At 39.8% G+C, this 15199-nt stretch overlaps 1 protein-coding gene across 2 annotated transcripts in view; it reads left to right on the top strand.

The window, feature by feature from the left end:
• Positions 1–15199, top strand: part of ptpn11b (protein tyrosine phosphatase non-receptor type 11b) — a 104378-nt gene that overhangs the window by 19233 nt on the left and 69946 nt on the right. The window contains exon 1 of one of the 2 annotated variants that reach the window (XM_055659584.1): positions 5240–5991. The exons of the other annotated variant lie outside the window; for it this stretch is intronic. Within the exon in view, the coding sequence (XP_055515559.1) occupies positions 5984–5991 (8 nt within the window). The 5' untranslated portion in view covers positions 5240–5983. Of the gene's footprint in view, positions 1–5239; positions 5992–15199 lie in introns of those variants that run through there. 2 annotated transcript variants of the gene reach the window in all.

The raw sequence follows: 15199 nt of genomic DNA, 5'->3' as shown, positions 1-15199 counted from the left end.
GCAGAAAACGCTGGTGGGTGTTGTGTACAGGCCACCTAACAGTAGTAGTGAAGTTGGAGATGGTATCAAACAGGAAATTAGAAATGCGTGCGACAAAGGCAAAACGGTTATAATGGGTGACTTCAATCTACATATAGATTGGGTGAATCAAATTGGCAGGGGTGCTGAGGAAGAGGATTTCTTGGAATGTATGCGGGATAGTTATCTAAATCAACATGTAGAGGAACCAACGAGAGAGCAGGCTATTTTAGACTGGGTATTGAGTAATGAGGAAGGGTTAGTTAGCAGTCTTGTTGTGCGTGGCCCCTTGGGCAAGAGTGACCATAATATGGTTGAGTTCTTCATTAGGATGGAGAGTGACATTGTTAATTCAGAAACAATGGTTCTGAATTTAAAGAAAGGTAACTTTGAGGATATGAGACGTGAATTGGCCAAGATTGACTGGCAATTAATTCTAAAAGGGTTGACGGTGGATATGCAATGGAAGACATTTAAAGACTGCATGGATGAACTACAAAAATTGTTCATCCCAGTTTGGCAAAAGAATAAATCAGGGAAGGTAGTACATCCATGGATAACAAGGGAAATCAGGGATAGTATCAAAGCGAAGGATGATGCGTACAAATTAGCCAGAAAAAGCAGCATACTGGAGGACTGGGAGAAATTCAAAGACCAGCAGAGGAGGACAAAGGGCTTAATTAGGAAAGGAAAAATAGATTATGAAAGAAAACTGGCAGGGAACATAAAAACTGACTGCAAAAGTTTTTATAGATATGTGAAAAGAAAGAGATTAGTTAAAACAAATGTAGGTCCCTTGCAGTCAGAAACAGGGGAGTTGATCATGGGGAACAAGGATATGGCGGACCAATTGAATAACTACTTTGGTTCCGTCTTCACTAAGGAAGACATAAATAATTTGCCGGAAATAGCAGGGGACCGCGGGTCAAAGGAGTTGGAGGAATTGAGTGAAATCCAGGTTAGCCGGGAAGTGGTGTTGGGTAAATTGAATGGATTAAAGGCCGATAAATCCCCAGGGCCAGATAGGCTGCATCCCAGAGTACTTAAGGAAGTAGCTCCAGAAATAGTGGATGCATTAGTAATAATCTTTCAAAACTCTTTAGATTCTGGAGTAGTTCCTGAAGATTGGTGGGTAGCAAACGTAACCCCACTTTTTAAGAAGGGAGGGAGAGAGAAAATGGGGAATTACAGACCAGTTAGTCTAACATCGGTAGTGGGGAAACTGCTAGAGTCAGTTATTAAAGATGGGATAGCAGCACATTTGAAAAGTGGTGAAATCATTGGACAAAGTCAGCATGGATTTACGAAAGGTAAATCATGTCTGACGAATCTTATAGAATTTTTCGAGGATGTAACTAGTAGCGTGGATAGGGGAGAACCAGTGGATGTGGTGTATCTGGACTTCCAGAAGGCTTTCGACAAGGTCCCACATAAAAAATTAGTATACAAACTTAAAGCACAAGGCATTGGGGGTTCAGTATTGATGTGGATAGAGAACTGGCTGGCAAACAGGAAGCAAAGAGTAGGAATAAACGGGTCCTTTTCACAATGGCAGGCAGTGACTAGTGGGGTACCCCAAGGCTCAGTACTGGGACCCCAGCTATTTACAATATATATTAATGATCTGGATGAGGGAATTGAAGGCAATATCTCCAAGTTTGCGGATGACACTAAGCTGGGGGGCAGTGTTAGCTGTGAGGAGGATGCTAGGAGACTGCAGGGTGACTTGGATAGGCTGGGTGAGTGGGCAAATGTTTGGCAGATGCAGTATAATGTGGATAAATGTGAGGTTATCCATTTTGGTGGCAAAAACAGGAAAGCAGACTATTATCTAAATGGTGGCCGATTGGGAAAGGGGGAGATGCAGCGAGACCTGGGTGTCATGGTACACCAGTCATTGAAGGTAGGCATGCAGGTGCAGCAGGCAGTAAAGAAAGCGAATGGTATGTTAGCTTTCATTGCAAAAGGATTTGAGTATAGGAGCAGAGAGGTTCTACTGCAGTTGTACAGGGTCTTGGTGAGACCACACCTGGAGTATTGCGTACAGTTTTGGTCTCCAAATCTGAGGAAGGACATTATTGCCATAGAGGGAGTGCAGAGACGGTTCACCAGACTGATTCCTGGGATGTCAGGACTGTCTTATGAAGAAAGACTGGATAGACTTGGTTTATACTCTCTAGAATTTAGAAGATTGAGAGGGGATCTTATAGAAACTTACAAAATTCTTAAGGGGTTGGACAGGCTAGATGCAGGAAGATTGTTCCCGATGTTAGGGAAGTCCAGGACAAGGGGTCACAGCTTAAGGATAAAGGGGAAATCCTTTAAAACCGAGATGAGAAGAACTTTTTTCACGCAGAGAGTGGTGAATCTCTGGAACTCTCTGCCACAGAGGGTAGTTGAGGCCACTTCATTGGCTATATTTAAGAGGGAGTTAGATGTGGCCCTTGTGGCTAAGGGGATTAGGGGGTATGGAGAGAAGGCAGGTACGGGATACTGAGTTGGATGACCAGCCATGATCGTATTGAATGGCGGTGCAGGCTCGAAGGGCCGAATGGCCTACTCCTGCACCTAATTTCTATGTTTCTATGTTTCTATTTCAGCCTCCTTTACGGTCTGCAAATGATGGAACCTTTCCTTTTGCCATACCTTGAACTAATTGTAATCATCTCCACAGTGACATGGATACAGTTGACATGGATACAATGCACCACCACTTAAAGTTTTAAGCAGAGCAAATTACCAGGCATGAGAGTCACATTTGGAATCATTCCCGAGGCAAGCAACAGGATAGTTGGCTGGACTATAAAATCATAATAATGTGTTGCCTATTAATCTCACTGCACTTACTACACTTTTTCAAACATATGATGTGAATTGTTATCTTCACACCTGTTTTTAGGTGCTATAAAACTTGCCTTCTCGTGACAGTAGGGTCCTTCATAAAGCTCTTCAGTTGTGATCGTGCTAAGTTCATCATCAATGAAGGATTTTTAATGTTCTGCTACCCTAAAATAGTTTTACCCATGAGAAAGATAAAATTTGATTTTTGCATTGATTTTCCAATATTTATTTATAGACTATCCTCGATACATTGTCTTCATCAATGGCAAAGTTGACTTTTCGAAGGTAGACACAAAATGCTGGAGTAACTCAGCAGCATATCTGGAGAGAAGGAATGTTTCAAAATATATACAATCCACAAGTGTTTGCTGAGATGAGTAAAGTTCATGATATAATTTCCTGTTTATCACTGCAATTCATTATGTTTAGAAAGCAAGGTTTGGGAGGTAGAATATTTACAAACTAAATGTAAGCAAAATATTGTAGAGTATAAGAATCTAAGTCCTCTGTTTAATAGGATTGCACGCGTTATATTCTACTTTTCGTGAACACAATAAGTGGGGGAAAAATACCTTGACCGTTGCAAAATATAGGATAGAAATCCGTCACATTTTGTGTGTGCCATTTGCATGTTAATGGCAAATGTACTTAGCAATTCTATTCCAATTAAGTCAACAGAGCATAGGAAAAAGCACAGCTTGACCAAATACATATGAGTCCTGATGAAGGATCTTAGTCTGGGAGTCGACTATCCCTCTGCCATCTCTGTTCCTCCAGCTGTTTGTTTTTTTTGTCAAACTGGTAGAACATTTCTGGTATCGAGCATTCAGCAGCTGATCACAATGGGAATGAAAAATTTTCATGGACAGGAAATGAGGATACAAAACTATTTTAGAAGGCGTGAAATCCGATTGGATTGCACGTGATATTAAAGGAGAAATGGGAATTAATAATAAAAGACAAAAATTGCTGAAGTAACTCAGCGAGTCGGGTCGCATCCCTAAAGAACATTGATGGTTGACATCTCGGGTCGGGACCCTTCTTCAGACACTAAATGTCACTTAGTCATGTTTTCCAGAGATGCTGCTTGACCTGCTAAGTTACTTCAGCACTTTTTTTGTAAACCAGCATCTACAGTTCCTTGTTTCTACCCGGGGGATATATTTTTTCAAATAAATATATTTTAAAACACTATTTTTGAACTCATTAGCTGAGGAAATTAAAATCTAGAAATAAAATTATCATTTTTGCAAGATTCATTCAGCAGTAATTATGGTCTTGAACGTTAGTTGCACTTCATTCAACAAGGAATAATGTTTTCATTCTGTTTTACATTGCCACTGATAGGTAATTATTTAAAGGTATCCTCAGTTCGCTGAATGCTCTCAAGAAAGGGCTCTTATAGTACACTTCATCTGACAGCAGGGAAATACTATCAATATTTTCTAGAATTCGCACTTAACGGCTTGCGTGTACTCTAAATGTTGCTGTCAAGTTGTCTCTAACAGGGAACACTGATAGCCTAATGGTCCCTATCATTGTTTAACTGTTACTCTTAAATAAAGTTATGGGCTATTATCTTTTTTCGAAATAACAATAGTGCCAAATGGTGCAATATTTTTCTGTAATGTTTGCATATTGCTTCAAGGTAACTGTACAAAAGCCACAATTCAATGTTATGCTTTGATTTCAAAGAATAACCTCAAGATTAAACTTGCAACATCAGAGAAGTGTAAGAATGTCTGTTGTGAAAAATACTGCACACTTGTGCTTCTAAAGTTCTAAAGCTGCTGCTGAAATTATGCAGCAGAAGCTTGTAACCTCGTCCCCTTTTCAAAAGTAAGACAAGATATGAAAACCATGTAGGAAGAAAGATCTCGACCCGAAACGTCACATATTCCTTTTCTCCAGAGATGCTGCCTGACCTGCTGAGTTGCTCCAGCTTTTTGTGGCTGTGTTCAAGATATGAAAACTGGTGCATAATATTGAAAAGATTTTGCTCCTAGCAGTGGTTCAGAATTATTTATGTCACTTGATAAGATGCAACTCAAAATGAAAATTCAACCATTAAGGAGTTGTTATTGTGCCTCACAGAACATTAATTTTTTAGAAATACTAATTATAGTAATATAGAATGTTGTTGGTATTCCCAGAGAGTAAATGAACACAACCCAGCCCCCATAAATACTATAATTGTCAAATAAATACATTTATTGAAGCTAATTTCAGAGTCACTGACTTCAGTTGCTTAAAACTTAGTTGTTGCTACGCCCTTAAAATTAGTTTATTTTATTTTTGTTGGCTAACAATGTAATTTATTCAAATACAATGGAACTAATATTACATTATTTTGTATTCCTGATATTGTAACGGCATGGCCGTTTTGCAAATGATGTTAACATTATTACAGCAGTTGTCAGTCCCTGGTAGCTCAATCTGGGAATTAAACTTCAGAATAAATCTGTATATTGCAGTAAGTGGAATATTTTGGTGCTCTGTACATACTATGCTTGAAAGGGAATGAGGAAATATTTTCATCCAAGTTATCTGTCTGTACATGCTTTCATGCTGATAGCTGCAAGATTACCAAGCAGGAAAATAAAAATGGGTATACAGTCAGTTGACATTTAAGAGCTCATGTTACAATTACATGATATGAAATGTTGGGCAAAGATGTTGTTTCTCAACCAATTCATTAAATACTAAGCAGAACAATTGTGCATTTTTTTAACAAGTAAATATTTGAAGGAAACTTAAGTTGTTAAATGTCTTATAACATGAACCAGCATTAGACCTGGTGGTGTGTTACTTCCTAAAAATGTCTGCTGTTTTCTCTGAGATAGGACTTTGATCTGATTTCCTTTTCCGCTGCACAACCTCATTGAAGCAGCTGTCGTCACTGCCTACAACTATACTGAGGTACACTCCTAATATAAAATGCAGTATCTCTAAACTAGTGTTGCAACCTGTTTGTTATAGCATTCATCTAACTCTCTGACCAAGCGGCAAATCCTGATTAAGCCACTCTATTTCCACAAGCTGTTTAGAAGTTTTTGACTTCTATATATTAATCTGGATTAACGTCTGTTGGCTTTATGTGTAGGGCTGAAGAGCTTTGGACAGTATGGTGAGGTATGGAAGATATAGTCATTTGTTTCTTATTGAAAATGTGCTTTATCTTTTTTCGATGAAACATTTTTTATTGTAATTGAATGCCTGGTAGGCTTGACGTTGCCTGTTGCTGGTAATGGTAATAAAGAAAGAGGAATTTTCCAGCTGAAGGAATACTCAGTATCAATTTGGGAATATTGCTATATTGTAGGCTGCTATCAAACCCTTTAGTCTTGAAATAGTTTGCACCCGAGTAATACAAACACATGGTTTGAGAGTTTTAGTATTTTGGAGAATATTTCCCCTTTTTAAAATGGTTCTGTTTGAATTTTTTTTTGTATTCATTTCAATACTCTAATTTTCAATTTCAGAATTATTTTAATTATAATTAAAAAAATAAAAATAAAGAGTAAACATGAAAATGGTCTCATTTGCATATGAATGCGGAGGCTGTACAATAGATATATCCAGGGCCTCTTCCTCTAAATATTGAAATATTGCTAAGTGCGAGCATGTTGCAGAAACTGGTATTGAAAGATTACTGAAACTTCTGAATGTTTAATACATCTTTAGTTTTGTTTGAAACTAAAACTAAATTTGTGTTTGCGTTTATTGTTAACATTTGAGTCGCTTATTCCATTATCATGAAATTTGTAAAAAAATATTTATGATTTGGCTGCTAGCATAATATGTGAATGTAAATTGGGTACTGCAACTATACGTCCCTGTACATCTAGTTCTGTTCAATTTGGAAGAGTGAAGCATACAGCAGTGAGTACAGCCGAGAGCTGATATTCTGGAGGTATTTAACTATTTTGTCTAAACTTCCCCTCCTGTAATAATTCTAACTTTATTTCTCAGTGAATCAGTACTTTATTTTATTGCCCACAAATTAACAACCATCTGTGAGTAAAGTTGACTGCAACACTTTGATTCTGACTAGGTTTAATTTTGAGAAAGATTATTTGACATCGGTTACAAGCTCTCAATATGTAGTCTGATAGTTCTAGAACTTTAAAATATTCTTTTGCTGTTTCAACTGCAGTAAAATATTTTTGTAAACTGTTAGCAGTTTCTATATTATTACATTTAAATATAGGGATTTTTATAGAGCTACATATTAGGAAATATTTGCTAATTATAGTGTACTGTGCGCACCAACCAGAAACACACAAACATTCACTTCAAAAAACCTTTCAATTCAATAACTTGCCTTTTAAAAACATTCTTTGTGCAGGACCATTTATGTTACCAAATTAGAGTCAAAGAGTTATACAACGTGGAACCAGGCCGTTCAGCCCAACTTGCTCTCACCAGCCAACATGTCCCAGCTACACTATTCAGCCCATATCCCGATCATCCATGTACCAATTTGACACAGAACCCATAATGAATTAGTTTACTTAATGGCTTGATGGCTACCTGCTCTCCTTTTCACACAAGTACTGAACATATTGATGTGTGGGACCAAGTTCCTCAGTTTGTGCTGTCGTATCATCTTTGCATTGCAATAAATTTGAATTATGGTCATTAGGGCAAGAATTTCAAAATTCAAATATTTCAAGATCTAAAGTGAATAAAAAATGTTGATGTAACAATTTTATCTAAAGTTTCATCCGATTCCTAATTGTTGAATCTTGCTACCATATAAAACAAGGTACAACTTGCACAAGTGTGTGAAACGGTATCACTTAGATATTCATTCCCAGTTAGTAGCACTAACCCTGTTGCATAATGTGTCAGCACGTTGTACTCTGCCTCTGCCTCGGGGTGAATTTCTAGGTATGCATATAAAAACATACAGCTGTATATTTTTTTTAATGACAGAATTGTACATCAACGTACAATGGTAAACTTAGTCTTGCTTTACCTTCACGTTATTTGAGTATCGAAGGGATTTTTTTTTGAAAAGTGCATTAACAGGTATCCACACTGCTTTATGAATTAGGCTTTGGAAACATTAACTGTGATTTGGTTTGAGAAAAATGGTGGAATGAGATTGAAAAAGTCATAAATCATTTTGTCTCTGTGTGAAGGTAGTTTTACAGAAGTAGAAACAGCATTTTACAGCTCGTATAACCTTCCAGCAACAACAAAGGTCGTTTTTTGTTCACTGCGATGGCTTGAGTATGGTGATCTTGAGCTAGTTTCATATTTGATTATTGAAAACAAACTAGCACATAAAACTGTCTCATTCTCCCTGATCTCAGCTGCAGTTCGACTTTAGCATTCTGACACGATCAGAAGCTTGAGACTTAATCGCCATCTTTGAGGCTTGTTGTCAATGTTGACATATAGAAAATATAGAATTTGTTAAAAAATAAATTAATCCATATCACCTAATTCTCATGACAATATAGATAATAATTCTCATTTTGTATTGATGGGGGAGCATGTATTGCAGTGCTGTGAAAACCAACTCAAAGATTTTCTTTTTCATTTATTACAAATAATGGATGAAACATTGTGAAGTGACAGCCTAAAGGACTTGTCCCACTTACACGATTTTCCCGGCGACTTGCCGGCACCGTCATAGTCGCAGCAGGCCACCGGAAAATTTCAAAATGTTGAAAATCCAGCGCCGACCATATAACCATATAACCATATAACAATTACAGCACGGAAACAGGCCCTACAAGTCCGTGCCGACCAGAAAAAGGTACGACTCTTTGGGCGACAACTCACGACCATACAGGCATCATCCCGCGACATTGCGGGTGCCGACAAGTCGCTGAAAGAATTGAGTAAGTGGAACAGGCTCTTAATCCTCCAGTTCTCTCTAATGAATATGAGAGACTCTGATAAAAAAGCATGGGGACTATCCACTATGTCTTTGACGATATGATCTCTTAATCATCACTAATGAACTAGTAATATGGTGGGAGCATCTATGAACAAATTAGTTTGTCACATTTTCTATACAGCAGAACCGAGGCTGTTAATTATTTCTAAGTGTCTAGTGATGTTCTAAGCTAGATGCTACTTCTGCCTTTCTGAGCAGTGCAGAAACACCTTAACACTCCTTTCTCTGGTTAAAAACCTGGATTCAAAACAGAACCTTTAACCCCCTACTTAAGTCTGCACCACTGTACCTTGTTTAAAAAGATCATGTTAAACATCATGCATGATGGGTTGATTTACTGAGTGTTACAAACTTCAGTTGTAGTTCTAAATTTTAATTAATTTAATTTGTTTATGTTGAATTACTAACGTGTTATAAGATGTAAAACTTAAGTCAGCAAAATACCAAGAGTAGCCTGAAACTATTCCTAATGTGGTTGTGCAATGGCAAGTTACAACAGAGTCAATATTGCCCCTAAGATGGACACTAAAAGTTGGAGTAACTCAGCGGGTCAGGCAGCATCTCTGGAGAAAAAGAATAGGTGACGTTTTGGACCAAGACCCTTCTTCAGACTGCGGACTCCAGACCCTTCTCGACCCAAAACCTCACCTGTCCGTTTCTCCAGAGATGCTGCCTGACCCACTAAGTTACTCCAACTTTTTGTGTCTGTGTTTGGTGTAAACCAGCATCTGTAGTTCCTTCCCATACAAATATAGCCCATATGGTGACTTTTTTCATCTTTATCTCTATTTTTTGAAATAATACTAAGAATTTTGCCATTAGAATATAGTTGTAACTTAAGTGGTTCTCATAATTCTTGTTACATGTGTTACCTAAATTCAAATAAAATTCCATTCACAAACAACATGCATTAATGCCCGCTGCATTGAATGCTTGTGGTGCAATGAAGTCTAAATATACCAACATAAATGAGAAGAACAAAATGTCAGTTAAGATATGCAAAGTAAATATAATTTAAGTCTTTTAGTGGAAATGTGAGTCAATCTTTCACAGGAATTTTCTTGTGGCATAAATGAACTTCACATTATTTACGGCTTTAGTGATGCGGCTTAATCATCTATTAATTGTCTCTCATTATATGAAAGATTACAGCTTTCATTCTCCCTGTATGGGATCAGGAGTTGTCAGTGAAAGGAGGATTAGTGAATTAATACTTGCTTCTTTAATTTAGAATGAAAATCCTTAGGTTGAAATATTGCATATAATTACTGTAAAATGATGTGAAAAATCTTTAATTGCACCAATACATATAATAATAATAATAATAATAATAATAAATACTTTATTGATCCCCTCAGGGAAATTCAGATGTCCAGAAGCCCCCAACCAACAAACCCACAGATTCAAAACGAACGCAGACAGAAAATACATAGAATACACTGTGGACACTACCTGAGAGCAATAAATACTTAAAAAGACCAATAATTAACAATTAAAAATTGCAAAAATGCATCCTCCTACAGCCTAGCGGTCCGAATTATAAAATCTAATAGCTGCAGGGGTGAAGGATCTCCTGAACCGCTCCGTTCTACAGGGCAGGGAGAGGAGCCGGTTGTTGTTCCGAGTGCTCTTTTGACTCTCCAGAATTACATGGAGGGGATGCCCGGGGTTTTTCAGGATGACCTGCACCTTGTGCCTCATACGCCTCTCAAGCACATCCATCCCAGAGTCTACTCTCCCCTCCAGCACTGAACTAGCTCGTTTAACCAGTTTGACCAGCTTCTTGTTGTTTTTTTCACTAATGCTGTTGCCCCAGCAGACAACAGCGTAGAAAATAACACTTGCAACCACAATGTTGTAAAACATGTGCAGCATGTCATTACACACATTGAAGGATTTGAGCCTTCTGAGGAAAAAGAGTCTGCTCTGGCCTTTTTTGTTGAGGGAGTCAGAGTTGACAGACCAGTCCAGTTTGTTATCAAGGTGCACTCCAAGGTATTTATATGTCTGCACCACCTCAATGTCAGCCCCAGCAGCGTTGACCGGCTGAAGGGGGAGCTTGGACCTGCCAAAGTTAACCGCCATCTCTTTAGACTTAGTTGTGTTCAGGATGAGACAGTTCTCTTCACTCCAGGCACAAAAGGAACTGGTCAAGTTCCTGTATTCCTCCTCCTGCCCGTTCCTTACACATGCCACAATCGCTGTATCATCTGAATATTTCTGTACGTGGCATGTGTCAGACTTATAGTTAAAGTCTGCTGTATACAGGGTGAAGAGGAACGGGGCCAGAACCGTTCCCTGTGGGGCACCAACATTGCACACCACTGTGCCAGAGACACTGTCCCCCAGCTTGACAAACTGTGGTCGACCCGTTAGGTAGTCGTATATCCAGGAGATAAATGTGGAATCCACCCCCCATCTTCTTAAGCTTGTCATTCAGAATCAGGGGTTGGATGGTGTTGAACGCACTTGAGAAGTCGAAGAACATAATCAAATTTCAAATTTATTTTGTCACATACACCTAGGTGTAGTGAAATTCTTTTTGCCATGCAGCACATTAAAAAAGAATACAACATGACAGTAATAGATAGTTTCAACATCAAAACATCCCCCCACAATGGTTCCCATTGTGGAAAGGCACAAAGTCCAGTCCCATCCCCATGTCCACCCATAGTCGGGCCTCCTTACTCGAGACCGTGGCTTCCGGAGCCGACAGGGCCGCGCCGAATGGAGCTCAACTGGCGATCTCATCAGGAGATCCCAGGCTCCCGATGGAAAGTTCAGCGCCGCCGCTCCACAGACCCGCAGCTCCGCAACGGACCCAGCTTCAGTTACCGGAGTTTCAGCGAAGTCACCGCCAGCCCTGCAATGGCGCTCCAGCGCTGCACCACCGACCCGCAGCTCCGCCGCTGCCGGTGCCGCCGCCCCTGAGCCGGTGCCGCCGCCGTCGGTGCTGCCGCCGCCGATGCCGAAGCTCCAGGCGGTCCCCTCAGGAGACGCCACTCCAGGCCCGCTGGTAGGCCGCGGGGACGGGTCAAAGCTGCCGCCCGGAGAAAAGCTGCATCTCCGACCAGGTAGGGACCCTGAAAATTAGTTTCCCCCTCCCCCCCCTCCTCCCCCACACACAAAAAAGCTAGAACTCCTCAAAACAAAACACTAAAATAACTAAAAATAGAAAAATAGATGAAAAAAACAGACAGCTGCAGGCTAGGCAGCCATACCCCCTACAGGACGGCGCCAATCCTCACATAGCCACCGGGTTTGTCCAAAAAGGAGTAGATCCGGTGCAGCATGTAGAGGGCTGCGTCATCCACCCCAATGTTCTCCTGGTATGCAAACTGTAGTGGGTCGAGTGCGTGCTGGACTTGTGGTCTCAGGAGACGAATGAGTAGCCGCTCCATTGTTTTCATGATATGGGATGTAAGGGCCACCGGTCTGTAGTCGTTGATCTCGGTCGGCCACCCTGCTTTGGGAACCGGCACGAGACATGATGTTTTCCACAGACCTGGTACCCTCCCTGACTGGAGGCTCAGGTTGAAAATGGTCTGGAGCGGCTCTGCCAGCTGAGCCGCACAGTCTTTTAGTAGCCTGGGACATACACCATCAGGGCCAGCTGCTTTACCAGGGGGCAACCTCCTCAGCTCAGCTCTCACCTCGTCCGCCGTGAAGAACAGTTGAGGAGATGCCGGCATAGGAGGTGCTGCAGCTGTGGTGTTGGGGGGGCTGCCTCATGGAGGTGATGGTGGGGGAGAGGCTGCACCTGTAGAGGTGGGAGGGGATACCAGATCAAACCTGTTATAGAACAGGTTAAACTCATTGGCCTTGTCCACGTCTCCTGAAGGCTGGCTTCTCTTCTCCTTGAAGCCAGTGATGGTCTTCATTCCTCTCCACACCTCTTTGATGTTGTTGTACTGCAGTTTCTTCTCCAGCTTCCTTTTATAGTCCCATTTTGCCTGCTTCATACTCCTTTTCAAGTGGTGCTGTACCCTCTTGATTTTTTCCCGATCACCAACCTTGAAAGCCTCCTTTTTCTCGTTTAGGAGGCTCTTGATGTTACTTGTAATCCAAGGTTTGTTATTGGGGAAAGCAACAAACATATCTCATACATTGGTGTGACATTATGTTTGGTATTTCCCCCAGCGGACTAAACATTTACTTCTCCTATTCTTCATCTGCATACTGTCTCTTCATAAATTCCAGGAGAAGAATTAGGCCACTCGGCCCATCAAGTCTGCTCCGCCATTCAATCATGCAGAGTCCAACCCTGTGTTTTGCAAGAAATCAAAAGGGTGTCAGCGGTTATCCCTCTCAACCCCATTGTCCTGCCTTCGCCCCATAACCCCTGACACACTTATGATTTAGTGCAAAACCGGGTTAGTCTCTGCATGTACGCTAAGAATGCCTGGTTTTAACTCTCTACCACTTGCTTGACCTCTCTGTCTTATAGACTCGGCTGACTTCTAGCCCGTCCGTTTGACTGGATAGGCGGAATATCTTCCCAAGTAAATGTGGGATAGAACCAAAGTGTTTTACTTTGGTCAGCGATAGGAACTCTGATCCCCAGACTTCAGACCCTGAAGACATCGATTCTATTCCTCTACTTGGTAACTGTGTGATGCTAAACCATGTTTTTTTGCAACTTTGGTGAATTTGACCCAGAACTGAGCCACTGATATGGATCAACCAATTGTTTAAACCATCTATTTCCACTTCGGAACAATTTCCTTATTCCATCCGGCTTCCCTTAATTGATGCTATAAATCCCATATGTATTAATTTTGTTTGATCCAGCTGTGACTATTCCATGGCACACCTGACTATTTTCACTTCTCTCATCATCCACAGAGTTGAGGTCAAATGAAACACTGTAGCTTACATTTTCCCATTCACCCATCTATGCTCACTAATCCATATTGAATCTTGGTTAAGCAGCAGCTCTATTTTAAAATGCTCATCCATACTGTCTCATCATCTGCCATCTCTTTAAACTCTTCAATCTTTATCACTGTCTGAGTTATCTACACTTCTCCAATTTTGCCTCTTAGCGTTCCTGATTTGAATCACTCCACTGTTATCAGCTGCGTCTTTAACTGATGAACTGCAACAACCACTCCATAACAATCAAGACATTCTTTGTAACTTTTCTTGGGCAAAATGTGTCTTAAAACATATATATCTCTAGTTTAAATTGATTATACTCCCTTGAATTGCTTTATTTTAACTTAGCTGTTTTAATTAACTTTAACATAGTTCATTATAAAGGATTATTTGCAGGGTATAAAGTAAATTTACATTCACAAATGTGAGATAAAATTTACTTTTCTGGCGTTTAAGTTTGATTAAATATATTTCAAAAGTTGGTGTTGAAATTTACCTTTACACATTCCGTAGTGGTATTTAGCAGTTACGATTACATTTAGAAATGAGCTGAATCTGTCGAGAGATCCTAAGACAACATTTCTTCATAATGTTCCCTTGATCGTGAGACTTGCATTACATATTGATGCTCTCCCTTTCATTGACCGTTCTTAGTAGAAATGACTGGATATAATGTGTCAAATTTACAGAAAGAAGGTAAATTATTAAGTATGCTAATTCTGAACTGATTTCAGTATCCTTTCTAAATTTGTCAAAGAATAATTTCAGGTAAGTGAGTGAAGAGAGAGATGCAGATGACCAGTTCTTGCTTTAAATTTCAAAAAGAAGAAAATGGAGACAAATTTCAAAACTGCTTAATAGGGTGGCGAGGTAGAGTTGCTGCCTTTGATCCTGACAGCGGGTGCTGTCTGTACAGAGTTTGCACATTCTCCCCATGACCGCATGGATTTTCTATGGGTGCCCGGTTTCAACATCCCAAAGATATACAGGTTTGTAGGTTAAATGGCTTTGGAAAAATTGTAAATATAGGAATAGTGCTAGTGTACAGTGTGATCGCTGATCTGTGTTGACCCAGTGAGCCGAAGGGCCTGTTCTGTGCTGTTCCTCCAAATTAAACTAAACTAAATATTAGTTCAAAATAACAATGTTCAAATATAATACCAACTCTGCAACTATTACATAGATAATTTAATTGGCTTTTTTTTTTAATCTTCTATGTTGTGCCTATCCAGCTGGTATAATTTATTAATATTAAGAAGTTTGTATTTCATATAATTCGAAAAATGTGCCAATGGGCTGAATGCATTATCATGAAGAAATGAAAATGACATTAATGTACGACTGTTGTGTCTTACAACAAAGATAAACAGTGAGCTAAAAAGGAAGTGATGTGTTATTGATGGATAAGAATGTATTTTTATCTCGTATATCCAAAATTCAGCAGTGTCTATAATACTTGTTGCTAAACTTCTCTGCATTTGTTTTAATTAGACAATAAAAAGTATGAGGGAGCTGAGTTTACCATGAGAACCAAAAGCTTATTCTATG

Source organism: Leucoraja erinacea, chromosome 30, assembly GCF_028641065.1.
Source record: "Leucoraja erinacea ecotype New England chromosome 30, Leri_hhj_1, whole genome shotgun sequence".
Lineage (NCBI taxonomy): Eukaryota > Metazoa > Chordata > Chondrichthyes > Rajiformes > Rajidae > Leucoraja > Leucoraja erinaceus.
This window is presented reverse-complemented; position numbering and strand designations above follow the sequence as displayed.